At 47.2% G+C, this 15,261-nt stretch overlaps 1 protein-coding gene across 1 annotated transcript; it reads right to left on the reverse strand.

Moving 5' to 3' along the window:
- Positions 1–5,940: 5,940 nt before the first annotated feature.
- LOC112120747 (olfactory receptor 52R1-like) lies at positions 5,941–6,888 on the reverse strand. The gene has a single exon (XM_024219893.2). The coding sequence runs from the start codon at positions 6,886–6,888 to the stop codon at positions 5,941–5,943; it is 948 nt and encodes a 315-aa protein (XP_024075661.2).
- Between the last annotated feature and the right edge of the window lie 8,373 nt (positions 6,889–15,261).

Genomic DNA, 15,261 nt, shown 5'->3' on the forward strand with positions numbered 1-15,261 from the left:
TAAACACAAGTGTCTCACATCCCACGTGAGTGCCCTGAACACCAGGCAAATGCCTATTTTGGGTGGGGCTCTCAGTCCCTTTGTGCAAATAATTTTTTTTTCTGTATTTTATTTTTGTTTCTTACATAAGCAACTCTGATCTTTAATCCTGCTACTTATAATCACTTCAAGCCTATCTTTTGAAGTTCATCAATTTGTTTTATATTTTACCTAAAACATGTGTTTTGGTTCGAGTGCTTGGGAAATCTCAGCTCAGGTTACAGAGGTTAGTGTGTGTCCTCTCCACATCGAGGGAGGGGCGGGACTGGGTAACGATCTTACACTGGCCAGGCTTCGTACCAGGGCAGGACAGTGCAGTTCTTTGGTGCAAGGCTGGGGAGCTGGGGGCAAGTGGCTGGAGCCTCTCTACTGTTAGTTATGAGTGGCTGGGAGATTATTCATGTAACTCTGCTGGGTGTGTCCCTGCCTGTGGATGGCTGTGTAAACTCAGAACCTGCCAGAGGTTTGTGGCTTGACTCAGCATCACATGAGAGAGGGATACCCCAGGTTGGTGGGACAGAGGGCTCAGCTGTCCCACAGTCCTGGTTGCACCCCGGGGATCCCATCACAGGAGGTCTGTCCTTGGGCTAGTCCCAGAAAACACAGGGACACTGTAGCATAGCGACGACTCACCGGAGCAGCGCCTCCTGCCGGTTATTCTGGGAATTAGCTCTTGTCCAGCCCAGAGCGCCCTCTGCAGGCTGGTGTCTTGCCTGCCTTAGGCCCCCGTGTCCTTCCCGGACCCCGGTGCCCTTTATCTCAGGGTTCTGACCCAGCACCACCTCACCACGCTCTGGGTCTCCCCTCCCAGGGAAACCCCCAACCCTCTATCCCCACCTTCCCTTAGTGGCTACTGCCAGTCATCATCTAGGCCCCGCTCACTGGGGCAGACTGCAGTCTGTAAACCACTCATCACTGGCAAGGGGGTTTTGGACCTGCTGCCTTTCCTAACCCTGGAGTGCTCCTCCCAGCCCCCGTACTTGCACAGGCCTCTATCAAGGCCTGCAGCCTGGGAAAGTTGCCAGGCTGGCTCTCCCCAGCTCCCCCTCCCTTTCCCCAGCCCTGCTCCACCTCAAGTACCCTTCAAGCAGCCAGGTCCTCCTCTCTCAAGAGCTAGGGAGAGACTGACTTAGCTCTTGGCTCACAGCCCTTTTATAGGGCCAGCTGTGGCCTGATTGGGGCATGGCCCCAGCTGTGGCTGCTTCCCCAATCAGCCTAGCCTTTTCTCTCAGAGCGGTGTTGCTGCCCCACTACCAACACTCAAAAGCACCCCTGTATGAGCAGATTGTTCAAAGCCAAGTGGACTGGCTGGTGATGCTTGGAGGAAATAGCCAAGTTCACAGACTCCACCTCTCACTGTTAAAGAACTCTTTCCTCCTTTCTTTGTACAAGGAGCAGCCTCCCTGTGGCAAAACAGATTTTTATCCGCTCTTTCCATCCTCCAGTGGCTCTAGCATCCCAGCTGCTTGCCCTTCTAGAACCCAGGCAATGGTCCTTGCTTAGGTGACTAGAAGATGTCGCATCCTCGTGGAACAAGAACATGGTGTGATGTTGTATGATCGAATAGGACCATTTTTATCATTGTTGTTGCCACAGTTATACAATTGCAACAAATGTTGTACAAAGTATGTCCTGTCAGATGTCAATGAGAAAGTTATGATTTGCTAAGTATGATTATCCTGTTTATATGCATGTATCATCTTTGTGTCCAAAGTTATTAATATTGGCAATGTTCTGGTAAGTGCTTTGTTTGGGACAATAAAATTCCAAGCACAGGGCAGAGGATATAAAAGGACCCCCGAGACATCTCTGTATTGTCTTCATTTCTCTGCACTGGTTTTCTAACAAGGAAGCTCTGAACAAGGACTAATGACCCCCAACATGCTTGTGTAATTTCCAGAGAGATTTTTGCAAGCTAGCAGTTTATTCCATCACTGCTGTGATGCTGACCTCTGAACACTGAAAAACCACTTGGATGTATTTGATCTATTAACCATTTATAACTCTTCTTGCTTTATTTTATTATTAAACCTTTAGTTTTTAATTGCTAAAGGGATCGCAGAACTGGAATTATTGGGGAAGATCTGAGTTATATATCGACCTCGATAAGTGGCTGATCCCTTCAGATTAGAAAGATCCAATTTGTGGTGGAAATTGGTTTTCAGTGACCGCTCATCTTGGAGTCCAGTGTCCGGGTAGTGAGCCAAGGGCTGGGACGTGTCAGGAGAATGCATTTCTGACTTCTAGTTAACCAGTGCGGTGAGACAGAAGGTTAAGTTTGTTACTGGCTTGGTATAATGTAATCATAGAATAATCACCAGCCTGGGGTGAGTCTACCCTCTTTCTCAGTAGTTTGTCCTGAGTTTGGCTTCCTCAGCCATGTCCCACTGAAGCACGGTCACACATGGACAGAATTGACTTTTGATAGGTTCTACACACAGTATTGCTCACTCCTGCCAGGAGGTATCCCCCTTTTACAGATGAGGAAACTGAGGCAGCAGGAAGGAAAATGTCTTGAGCCAGGAAAATACCCCAGAGTCCCTCACTTCCAATCCCTTGTTTAGTGTCTCAGACCTGGCTTGTATGGTCCATGCAGCAGCACAGATTCATGGTGCTCTCTCTCCATTGGTTTGTTTAATGCTGGGGATCTCCCCTGATTTCAGTGAGGCTGCAACCACTTACACCAGCTGAGGATTTGGTCCAAGACATTTTAACTAGAGATAAAGTGTCAGAAGAGACCAGTGAGGTGGGATTGAAGAGTCCCAGATCTTCCTTCTCCCTGCATTAAATGGAGATGATTATTTATTATTTCTAATGTGTTGCTACCAAAAGGCCTTAATCAAGGCGGCAGGGTCACACCCTGCACTGATGTGGTTCCTTGCAGCACATCGTTGGCCTTTATGCTTTCTATGGAGTTCCAGGCAGTGTGTGGTCCCAGGTAAATAAGCAAGACAAGGCAGAACACTGAACCGTGTGGAAACCTGTTTTTGCGTCTCTACTTTTTAGCTGTTTCTTAATAAATTCCTCCTGTTTAAGAAGGACGGAAACTCCACTGATCACAACACACAAATAGTCTCACTGTATCTAACACAACGCAGAGGAGCAATGCCAGTTCATGGCCAGAGCAGTGGTGCTGGAGGCGGTGGGGGTCAGGACTCCCGGTTTCTATTCTCAGCTCTGCCACAGACTCATTGTGTGGCCTTGAGTAAATCACTTTACCTCTGTGGGGCTCAGCCCATCCATGACATGGGAGAACGCTGCCTGGCAGCCCAGCTTAAGAAATTCTAGATGTAGTGATCAAAAGCATCATGCAGAGCATATGTTAGACTCAGCTTCACCGTTCAGCTCAGCCCCTGGGCAGTGGGTGCTCTTTCATTCCAGATAGGGTGCCATGTAAATTTCCGGCTAATGGTAGATGTGCTGTTTATCTCCATCTGTGTGAGCTACTGCAGCCACCCCGGAGTCTGCCCAGCATCCCGCCTTCCCAGCTAACACAGGGGCTGATCCTTACATCTCTCTCAGCTCTTGTCCTCCTCGCTTCAAAGCTGATCCCTTGCCCTGTCCCTGAGGCCAGAACCGAATGTAGGAGTGGGCTGATAAAGTTTGCGGATGATACAAAGTTGGGAGGCATTGCCAATTCGGAGAAGGATCGGGATATCCTGCAGAGAGATTTGGATGACCTTGTAAACTGGAGTAATAGTAATAGGATGAAATTTAATAGTGAGATGTGTAAGGTTATGCATTTAGGGATGACTAACAAGAATTTTAGTTATAAGCTGGGGACTCATCGGTTGGAAGTAACGGAAGAGTAGAAGGACCTCAGAGTCCTGGTTGATCGCAGGATGACTATGAGTCGGCAATGTGACATGGCTGTGAAAAAAGCTAATGTGGTCCTGGGATGCATTAGGCGAGGTATTTCTAGTAGAGATAAGGAGGTGCTGGTTCCGTTATACAAGGCACTGGTGAGACCTCATTTGGAATACTGTGTGCAGTTCTGGTCTCCCATGTTTAAAAAGGATGAATACAAACTGGAACGGGTACAGAGAAGGGCCACAAGGATGATCCGAAGAATGGAAAACCTGTCGTATGAAAGGAGACTCGAGGACCTCGGTTTGTTCACCTTAACCAAAAGAAGGCTGAGGGGGGATATGATTGCTCTCTTTAAATATATCAGAGGGATAAATACCAGGGAGGGAGAGGAATTATTTCAGCTCAGTACTAATGTGGACACGAGAACAAATGGATATAAACTGGCCGTCGGGAAGTTTAGGCTTGAAATTAGACGGTTTCTAACCATCAGAGGGGTGAAGCTCTGGAACAGCCTTCCGAGGGAAACAGTGGGGGCGAAAGACCTCTCTGGCTTTAAGATTAAGCTTGATAAGTTTATGGAGGGGATGGTTTGATTGGGTAACGTGATTTTAGTCAATAGGTCAATAACGTGACATCGCTGGTAATTAGTAACAATGGTCAATGATGGGATGTTAAAAGTTACTACAGAGAACTTTTTCCGGAGGGTCTGGCTGGAGAATCTTGCCTGCATGCTCGGGGTTCTGCTGATCACCATATTTGGGGTCGGGAAGGAATTTTCCTCCAGGGTAGATTGGCAGAGGCCCTGGAGGTTTTTTGCCTTCCTCCGCAGCATGGGGCAGGGGTCGCTTGCTGGAGGATTCTCTGCGACTTGAAGTCTTTAAATCATGATTTGGGGACTTCAACAGCTGAGTCAAGGGAGAGAATTATTCCAAGAGTGGGTGGGTCAGCTTTTGTGGCCTGAATCATGCAGGAGGTCAGACTAGATGATCATAATGGTCCCTTCTGACCTTAAAGTATATGAGTCTATGAGTCCATGAGGACAAAGGCTCCCAGCTCATCCCCATTGCAGGGACCTTGCCAGCTACAGGCCCCCAGCGAGGAGGAACAAATTATAGAATCATAGAATATCAGGATTGGAAAGGTCCTCAGGAAGTCATCTAGTCCAACCCCCTGCTCAAAGCAAAACCAACCCCAACTAAATCATCCCAGCCAGGGCTTTGTCAAGCCTGACCTTAAAAACTTCTAAGGATGGAGATTTCACCACCTCCCTAGGGAACCCATTCCAGTGCTTCACCACCCTCCTAGTGAAATAGTGTTTCCTAATATCCAACCTAGAACTCCCCCACTGTAACTTGAGACAATCGCCAAAAGCTAAGGAAATAAGCCACACAATGGTCTCTGCCCTCGGGACTTTACAGCTGAGCTTTAGAGCCCACAAGCTGTCTGATGCACAATCTCAGCTGACTGCATCCCAGCCCTGCTCCCAACCCTCAGCTGATTTAATACGGTTTCCTGGCTTCCCTCTCTGCTCTGCACTGGCCTGTTGGCCCCAGCGCTGCCTCCTCACTGCCGGTTCCTTGCCAGGCTGCAGCAGATCCCATCCCAGTCCCGGAGCAGAGGTTGCCCAGATTGTGGGAGAGGAAGGTGGAGATGATCCAGCAAGTGGATGGGGTTGGAGAGGAGCGGTGCAAGAAACATGGGTGGGGTTTTGGGGGAAGTGGCAGAGGTGAGGCGGGGCACTGGAGGAAGAGATGGAGAAAGGAGTGGGGCCTTGGGGGAGATGGGAGTGGAAGCGACCTTGTGGAAAGAGGTGGGACGGGGGGCAGGGCCTTTGGGAATAGGCAGGTCAGGGCTTGGGGCCTCAGAGGTCCAGTTAACAGCTATTAGAAGGGTGGCAATCCTATAGGAGAATGAGTTGTACACAGAATGATTTCTCAGTTAGTCACACTGACACAGCACAGCAAGGCCAAGAGAGGATTTAATGTCACTTTGACTGTCCAGTAAGTGATTCAGGGAAGAGGGCCCAGCACCACATCACCAGTCAGCTCTGCACAGAGCTCGTTATGAGAGCCATAGCACCAGGAGAAAACTTTAGGCCCCTTTATGAGTAAAGAGCTGGAGCAGCCTTACCCGGATCTGTTTGGTCCTCACTCCGTAGACAATGGGGTTTAGCATGGGGGACATCAAGAGGTACACATTGGAAATGAGAATGTGGAAATGCAAGGGCACATTTTGGGCAAATCTGTACATCAGCGAGATGAAGAGACTTGGGATGTAAAAAGCTAAAATGACAAAAAGGTGGGAGCCGCAGGTTTCAAAAGTCTTGAACCGGGCGTCCTTTGTAGGGAGCCTGAAGATGGCCCTGAGGATCTGGGTATAGGACACAGTGATAAAAATCCCATCCACACCCATCACACAGAATAGCACAAAGAGACCGTAGTAACTACTGAAGCGGGTATCTGCACAGGCCAGCTTCACCAAGGCCATGTGCACACAGTACGGCTGGGGGATGATATTGGTTGTGCAATATGGCCACTGTCTTACCAAGAAGGGATAGGGCAGTACGACTATGCCGCCACGCAGCACCACAGCCAGGCTGATCTTGGCCACCAGGGGGTTCGTCAGGATGGTGGAATGTTTCAGGGGATCACAGATGGCCACGTAGCGATCCAAAGCCATGGCCACAAAGATGCCAGATTCCATCACTGTGAAGCAGTGAATGAAGTACAGCTGGGTGAGGCAGGCACTGAAATCGATCTCCCTGGAATTGAACCAGAAGATTGCCAGCATTTTGGGCAGGGTGGACGTGCACAGGACCAGATCGGTAACAGCCAGTATGCAGACGAAATAGTACATGGCACCATGGAGGCTTGGCTCTGTCATCACAATGAATAGGATGGTGAAGTTCCCCAAGATGGCTATGATGTACATGGCACAGAAGGGGATGGAGATCCAGACGTGGGCTGCCTCAAGGTCAGGAATGCCCAGCAGGATGAAAGTGGAGGGGTTGATGAATTCAGTTGTGTTGGAATCTGACATGGAGTAGGGGAGAAGGTGTCCAACTCTGAGGCAGAACGGTGTCTCCTGCATGTACTGTACGTTTCCCTGACTTCCTGTATATGCCCAGGGTGATGGTCGCAGTACAATTACCTGGAAGGAGAGACATTGTGAATATGAGACACTGCATGTACTACTGGAGGCTGTTCTCATGGATGAAGCAGATTGGTCACTCTTCACACACTAAAAAGTGACATTTTCATTATTCAGATAAAAGAATTATGAACAAATCATAGAACCATAGAATCATAGAATATTAGGGTTGGAAGGGACCTCAGGAGGTCATCAGGTGCAACCCCCTGCTCAAAGCAGGACCAATTCCCAACTAAATCATCCCAGCCAGGGCTTTGTCAAGCCAGGCATTAAAAACCTCCAAGGAAGGAGATTCCACCACCTCCCTAGGTAACGCATTCCAGTGCTTCACCACCCTCCTAGTGAAATAGTGTTTCCTAATATCCAACCTGGACCTCCCCCACTGCAACTTGAGACCATTGCTCCTTGTTCTGTCATCTGCCACCACTGAGAACAGCTGAGCTCCATCCTCTTTGGAACCCCCTTTCAGGTAGTTGAAAGCAGCTATCAAATCCCCCCTCATTCTTCTCTTCTGCAGACTAAACAATCCCAGTTCCCTCAGCCTCTCCTCATAAGTCATGTGCTCCAGACCCCTAATCATTTTTGTTGCCCTCCGCTGGAGTCTCTCCAGTTTTTCCACATCCTTCTTGTAGTGTGGGGCCCAAAACTGGACACAGTACTCCAGATGAGGCCTCACCAATGTCGAATAAAGGGGAACGATCACGTTCCTCGATCTGCTGGCAATGCCCCTACTTATACAGCGCAAAATGCCGTTAGCCTTCTTGGCAACAAGAGCACACTGTTGACTCATATCCAGCTTCTTGTCCACTGTAACCCCTACGTCCTTTTCTGCAGAACTGCTGCCTAGCCACTCAGTCCCTAGTCTGTAGGGGTGCATGGGATTCTTCCGTCCTAAGTGAAAGACTCTGCACTTGTCCTTGTTGAACCTCATCAGATTTCTTTTGGCCCAATCCTCTAATTTGTCTAGGTCCCTCTGTATCCTATCCCTACCCTCCAGTGTATCTACCACTCCTCCCAGTTTAGTGTCATCTGCAAATTGCTGAGGGTGCAAAACCATGGCATCATCCAGATCATTAATGAAGATATTGAACAAAACCGTGCCCATGGCCGACCCTTGGGGCACTCCGCTTACTAATGTCAATTCCATATTTTATGGTGCTCCCTGCCTCAACAATTCCCTCACATAGTCATGTGGGAAACCTTACTGGGCACCAGCAGGAAACACAGGTGTGGATACTGGTTATCCATCATTGTTCCTTAGGCCTTGTCTACACTGTCATGTTTTTTTTCCACAAAAAAGCAGCTTTTAATGAAGAAATAGTGGAGGTGTACACTCTGCAAAGCCACTTTCAACTACGGAACTCCTCAATTTCAGTGACATAATAAAACCACCTTAAAAAGAATTTTAAGGCTCTTTACACAAAAGTTTTGTCGGCAAAGTGCCAGTTTAGACACTTTCGCTTGTTTTAATTGCTGTAATTGGCCTCTGGAAGGCGTCCCACATTGCCCATCCTGACTGCTCTGGTGAACAGTTTCAATTCCTCTCCCCTGCATAGAGGTAAAAACCTTCTGCCCCTCCCCCTTTAAAGGCTGTGCAATATTGAAATTCCTCTTCCTGTTTCCTCAGTGTGGAGTGCTCACATCACATCTTCCCAGGTGGCCATGGCAGCTCCACGCTTGGGACACTGCGGAGCTTCTGGGTCTGCTCAGTATTTGGGGAGAGGAGGCCATGCCGTCCCAGCTGCGCTCCAGCCATAGGAATGTCAATACCTAAGGGCAGATTTCGTGCAGCGTGTGGGAAAAGAGCTATGATCAAGACACACTGCAGTGCACAGCAGAGGAGAAGGAGCTGTGGCACATGTACCAGAAGACAAGGGAGGCAAACAGTATCTACAGTGCTGTGCCTCAGACCTGCCGTTTTTATAAGGAGTTGGATGCTATCCTCAACAGTGACCCCATTTCCACCGCTAAGAGCACTGTAGGTATTTTGGCGGGGCTGGAGCCGACAGAAACTGGACATAACCCAAAGAAGGAAGACATTGAGGAAGAGGTGGAGGCATTAGAAGATTTGGAGCCCATGCCGTGGTCCCCCAGTACTGTGTCCAGGGAGGAGCTGTTCCCCACTCTGGAGGTGTCCACGTAGTCTCTGCAGTCGCAATCCGGTGAGCCAGAAACAGGAGAGGGGACCCCTGGTAAGTGGTTTTGCTTTGTGAAGTGTGAAGGTGGGTTAAGAACAGAGAAATGTACAAGGCTGGCTGTGTTTCTGTGTGCTGGGCATTTCCCCGTGCAACTAGGCAGTGCGAGGGGCAGGCTTTTGATACACACCGAGATTTCATGGGAATCCTCCAGAGAGATATCTAGGAAACTTTCCTACAGGTACTCCATAATCCTGTGCCGGAGATTCCTTGGTAGAGCTGCTTTGTTCCTTCCTCCATTGAGGGACATTTTCCCTCACCATTTCCACAATTACTTGGGCAAAGACCAAACAGGCACACAGGCAAGCAGCATAGTGACCTGGACAAAAGACACAAGTGTGTAGTAGATATGTCCTTGCTTACTCTCAGGAGAGAGATAGCTTCCACAATGACCCCTGCACGTGGAAATGGTTGAGAAACTTTAGAGTGTTGTCCCGTCAGAAACGTCCCGCGACCCCTTTCACATTGCTTTTCTCCCACGCACAATGTCCCTCCACACGGGGTACACTAACCATCCTTGTGGCATGTGTGCTTGTCAAGGGTCAGCCAGAAGGAGATTGGTGTGTTACCAGGGGTGTATTTTAATGTAGCATTTCAATGCTGTATGTACACTTAACAATAATGCTTCTGTTTATTGTTACTTGTGCTTCACCAGATATGTCCTAGAAAGGAGACACCCCGTCCACCCCAGCCGAGTGTCTCCACCTGATAAGAAAGTGCCCAAGATGGAGCAAGTGAGATATGTTTCGGGAGGTGTTGCAGTTCTCTGATACAGACAAGAGGGAATGCAGGCCATGGAGAGAAATCAAGAAGCAGGAAATAAAAGAAAATGAGGCATACACTGAGGGACACAACAAAGAGGCTGATAAAATTTTTGGACATCAAACCAACATGCTGCAGTCTCCCATAACCCTCCAGACTGAGCAGATGTGTGTTTTCCTTCCCTCTCAGCACATTCAGAGCTCTGTCCCATGCCCTCCCCAGACTCCACCCGCTCACTCCTTTCACATTTCTGGGACTTCACGCTTTGGCCTACACTCCACCCCCACAGACAGCTTTTCAAAAGACAGCTGGACTTACACTCAGCTCTAAAAGTCAACCCTCCCTTGGGATCGCCCCGCCCCCAAGAATGTGCATGTGTCTGTGTGTGTATGTATGGTGGGGGGGTTGGCTCTAAAAGCAAAGTTATTTGAATTATAAACATTCTTTATTTGTTTCCATGCAAGTTATGATAGCAGATGGCAGCAGCAAACAAACAAGCAGTTTTATCATTTCCATGCATTGAATCTTGGGCCTTAAAACACTACAGCAGGGCTGCCGTAGTACTTCAGTGTAAGCACTACTGACACTAACGGCAGGGAAGGAGCTGAGGCACATGTACCAGAAAGCCAGGGAGGCAAACAGTATCTCCGGTGCTGTGCCCCAGACCCCATTTCCATCACCAAGAGCCCCGTGGGTACTTTGGTAGGGGTACTCCTGACAGCGTACATAATCTACCTCTCCGAGGGGTGGTTGCTAGTTTGATGAAGAATTCTTCAGTAGACCTCATACTGTCTACACCGGGGTCAGGTTGATATAGCTACATCTCTCAGGGGTGTGATGTTTTTGCTATTGCAAAAAAAAAAAAAAGCAAAGGCAATTTTCATTTGCATTAACAGAGGCATAACATGCCAGTCATGGGAGGGGATAGTAGCACTTTTTCTGTGCTGGTTAGGCCTCAGCTGGAGTATTGTGTCCAGTTTGGGTCTCCACTATATAGGAAGGATGTAGAGAAATTGGAAAGGATCCAGAGGCGAGTGACAAAGATGAGCCACAGGATGGAATGCAAGCCACACGAGCAAAGGCTGAAGGAACTGGGTATGTTTAGTTTGGAAAAGGGAGGATTGAGGGGGGACATGACAGGGGTCTTGAGATACTTGAAAAGCTGCCTTAACAAAAATGGAGAAAAGTTGTTCTCTGTTGCCACATAGGGCAGGAGAAGAGGCAATGGGATCAAACTACAGCACATCAGATTTAGATTTAATCTCAGATAAACTTCCCAACTGTAAGAATAAGGCAAAAATGGAACAGACGCCCAGGCTGGTTGTGGAAAGTCCTTCACTGGAGGTTTTCCACAGGAGGCTGGATAGTCATCTGTCTGGGGTGGTTTAGACACAACAAATCCTGCATCTTGGTAGGGGGTTAGACTAGCAGATCATTGCAGAACCTTCTAACCCTGTCGCTCTTTGATTCAATGATATAAAATCCTAGTGGAGAAAAGGTCTTACTCAAACACAAGTTATGGATCTCAGTACTGGGGGAACTGCGTGAAATTTAATGCCCTGTGTGGTACAGGAGGTCAAACTAGATGTTCTGATGGTCCCTTCTGACTTTGAACCCTATTAATCTATTGATACCGAAAGAACAGGAGTACTTGTGGCACCTTAGAGACTAACAAATGTATTTGAGCATAAGCTTTCATGGGCTACAGCCCACTTCTTTGGATGCATAGAATGCAACATATATTGAGGAGATATATATACACACACATACAGAGAGCCAATTGGCCTCTCAGAGTTGGTAAGACAACTCCCACCTGCTCATGCTCTCTGTATGTGTGTATATATATCTCCTCAATATATGTTCCATTCTATGCATCCGAAGAAGTGGGATGTAGCCCACGAAAGCTTATGCTCAAATAAATTTGTTTTTCTCTAAGGTGCCACAAGTACTCCTGTTCTTTTTGCGGATACAGACTAACACGGCTGCTACTCTGAAACTTGATATAGAAAGTAGTTCAGACATTTATATTTATTCTGTCTCATAACACATGAACAAGGGAACATTTAATTACATTGAAACTCTGAACATATAAAATTGATAAAAGAAAAGTGCTTATATAATCCATATTTGGCCTGTGGAACTCCTTGCCACATACATTATTGGAGCAAAGAGCTTAGCTGAATGGGATTCACAACTGTATTGGCCATAGTTGGTGTTGCTGGTGGCAGCACCCATAGTTAAGTCTGTCTGACACCTTCAATTACAAGACTTCATTTTCAGTTGTGTATAAGTTTGCCAAACATTAACCTGAAATTTCTCATGCTGGGTGTCTACTTTTGTCTGAATTGCATTTTGAAAGTTGTAGGCACAACAGTTCAGCCAATTTCTAGAATGAAGCTAGGGGAGAAGATGTCTGGCCCATGTTGAAAAATTGTTATATTTATGCTAGTGAGGAGCCCTAGCACCTCCATGCTTTTCAGCAGATAAAGTCTGATGGCACCCGCCCCCCACCCCGCCCCGCTAACAGCCAAAGCCCTAAATTGCAAGAGGAGGAGGTGACAGTGTCTGTGCATTAACACACAACTGGCCCCTGAGGTTTTACTCAGTTCTTACTCCAGACTGGCTGTTTTTCTGGATGATCTGCTTGAGGGCTTGTCTACACTTAAAACACGACAGTGGGGCTGACATAGCGCTTCATGGGGGTATGAGCAAACTAGGGCCCACAGCCTCCAAATCTGGCCTTTTCCTGAACATCTAGTAACAACTTTCATCCTGAAGGATCCACTGTGCCACTGAAATGCAGCCACCTTATGGCTGGAGTCCATCACCGAGGAGCACAGCAAAGAGGGACATTTTGGCCCAGGATATTGGAGCAAATTCAGCACCTGTGGCAAGGGCCCTGGGATGTTTAGTGGCTGTGTGGAACAGAAATGAAAAAAAAAATTTCTATCCCATCATGCATACGTTGCACTTGGTTTGTTGAACAGAAAGAGATGGGTACCTGTGATTTCTGAGACGGAAGAGTCTTCACTGGTAATATCCCTCAGGTAGCCGTGTCCCGCACCTCTCTCACCCCAATATCTGCAGAAGCATCCCACGCTGAGAGCTGACACAAGGATGTGCACTGTTGAAAATATAGCTCTGTGCAATCCCAGTGGGGTTCACTCAGTCTCTTTTGGAGAAGCGGCATCTGGATGCAGACAGGCTGGAGACTTGACACACTCGAGCTCATGACTTTGTTTCCATGTCTGCACTAATGTGTTTGTTATCCAGCTTTAGCAGCAAACAGTAATTAAGGGACCTTCCCAAAGGGAGATGAGCACTCTTGGGGTCTCCACTCAATCAGAGAGGAATTGGCTGCTCTGTGGATTTGTGTATATCTAAAAAATATAGTTGATTACTAAGAAAGCTAGGGATAGTGCCTAGGTCTCATAGGGTCTGATGCTGTGTAAATGCCCAGGATGGATAGGTAGATAGTAGACAGACAGATCTGGAGAAAGATGACTGAGAGGAGACACAAAGTCTTTCTGGAGGCACATGGCATTTTTGCTAAAGGATCATAGATCGGTAATTTTCATCAGTAACTATAATCATACCACGGAAAACCTTTCATTGAAGGATCTTCAAAAGACCTAGCAAAGGAAAGTTACTATGAACACATCCCCATTAAATCCATAGGTAAACTGAGGTACAGGGAGACATGACTTGGCCAAAGTCACAAAGAGAATGACAGACAGACCCCTGGAGTTCTGAGTTCCCTGCCATAAAAACGGTCTCTCCATCAGTAACAGAGCACATGATAAGTGGTAAATGGACTCATACTGTCATAGGGCCTGTTCGTTGGGTAGACGTGATGGACTTCTGCAGGGTGCAACCTGAAACAGGGGTACCCTTGAGCCCTATCACATACCAACCTTGGCCCACTGTGAGTCTGTGAAATGCAGCAAGCCCCTCCAGGTCTTGCACTTAAAGAGTCATACACAGACAGACACACACACACCTGCAGTTATGTGAAAGCTTCCACTAGCCACTCATGAACCAACGATAGAGAGGATCCAGCGAGTTCCCTCAGATCCTCAGCCTAGGACCCCAGAGCTGTACTGCCTTGCCCTTTTCAGAAGACTGACCAGTGTACGTTTATTGCCCTGCCCCCTTCCCTCAATGTGGAGAGGACAATGCACCAGCCCCTGTTCCTGAGCAGATTTCCCTTTATACTTCAAATAACACAACGTTTTAGGTAAATAAATAGAAAACAGATGTACTAAGTACAGAAAGATTGGTTTTAAGACATTATAAGTTATAGAGAACAGATCAAAGTGGTTACTTAAGAAATTAACAAAATTGCAATCTAAGTTCTATACGTTAGACAGGATTTGAATCAAGGAGTGTCTCACCCATATGGGACAAACAGTCCATCCATCTTTCATACACAGGCTAGAAACCCCTTCAGCTTGGGACAACATCCCCAGTTCAGTCCTTATTCCTAAGGTGGTTCTGGGTGTTGAGTTGTGGGGAGAATGAGACCAAGTGAAAATGTCGTTTTTCCCTGTTACAGCTTCTGCCATATGGAGGGAACTTCACTTTTCCAAGCAAAAACCCCCAGCGCAGTTAGTGGAAAAGTTCAGACACAAGATGTAGTCCAGTGTCACATGAGCTGGTCACATGCCCTTGCCTGCTTCAATAATTCATAAGAGGGGCCATCACCCATATCCTGGCTAGAACATTCACAGGCAAGTCCATGACGTGGGGATAATGTTCTTCTAAAGCCTATCATGCTTTTTAATACACCATAATTTTGAATGGTTCATTCACAATATACTGGCTAGACTGTATAGAAACTCCATTGTGGCTGTTACCGAGGAACAAACATATTTGAAATCCTGGTACATAGTTAATATTCATAACTTTAGGTACAAAAATAATGCATGAATACAAATAGGGTAATAATGTTCAGCAAATGATAACTTATCCATTGATACATTACATGACAAACTTTATATGAAACACATCATAATCATATGACCATAGTAAATATGGGGACACGAGGGTATTGCTTTGGGGAACATAATATCAGATCTCCCCCCTTAGTTTATTGCAGGGGTGTTTGTCAATGACTAATGCAGTGGCAGTGTGGCCAAGGCCTTAATTAGGTTTTGACCATACAACTCCCACAGGTGTTCTTGCACAGTTCTCTGTACCTTTCAACACTTTCAGAGGAGTAGCCGTGTTAGTCTGGATCTGTAAAAAGCAACGGAGAGTCCTGTGGCACCTTTAAGACTAACAGATGTATTGGAGCATAAGCTTT

The sequence above is a fragment of the Terrapene carolina genome, unplaced genomic scaffold, assembly GCF_002925995.2.
Source record: "Terrapene carolina triunguis isolate 2854851 unplaced genomic scaffold, T_m_triunguis-2.0 Scaffold24207, whole genome shotgun sequence".
NCBI classification, from domain to species: Eukaryota; Metazoa; Chordata; order Testudines; family Emydidae; genus Terrapene; species Terrapene triunguis.

Bases quoted from the DNA above. Each gene is read 5' to 3' on its own strand.
- LOC112120747 (XM_024219893.2), bottom strand. From the start codon at position 6,888: ATGTCAGATTCCAACACAACTGAATTCATCAACCCCTCCACTTTCATC.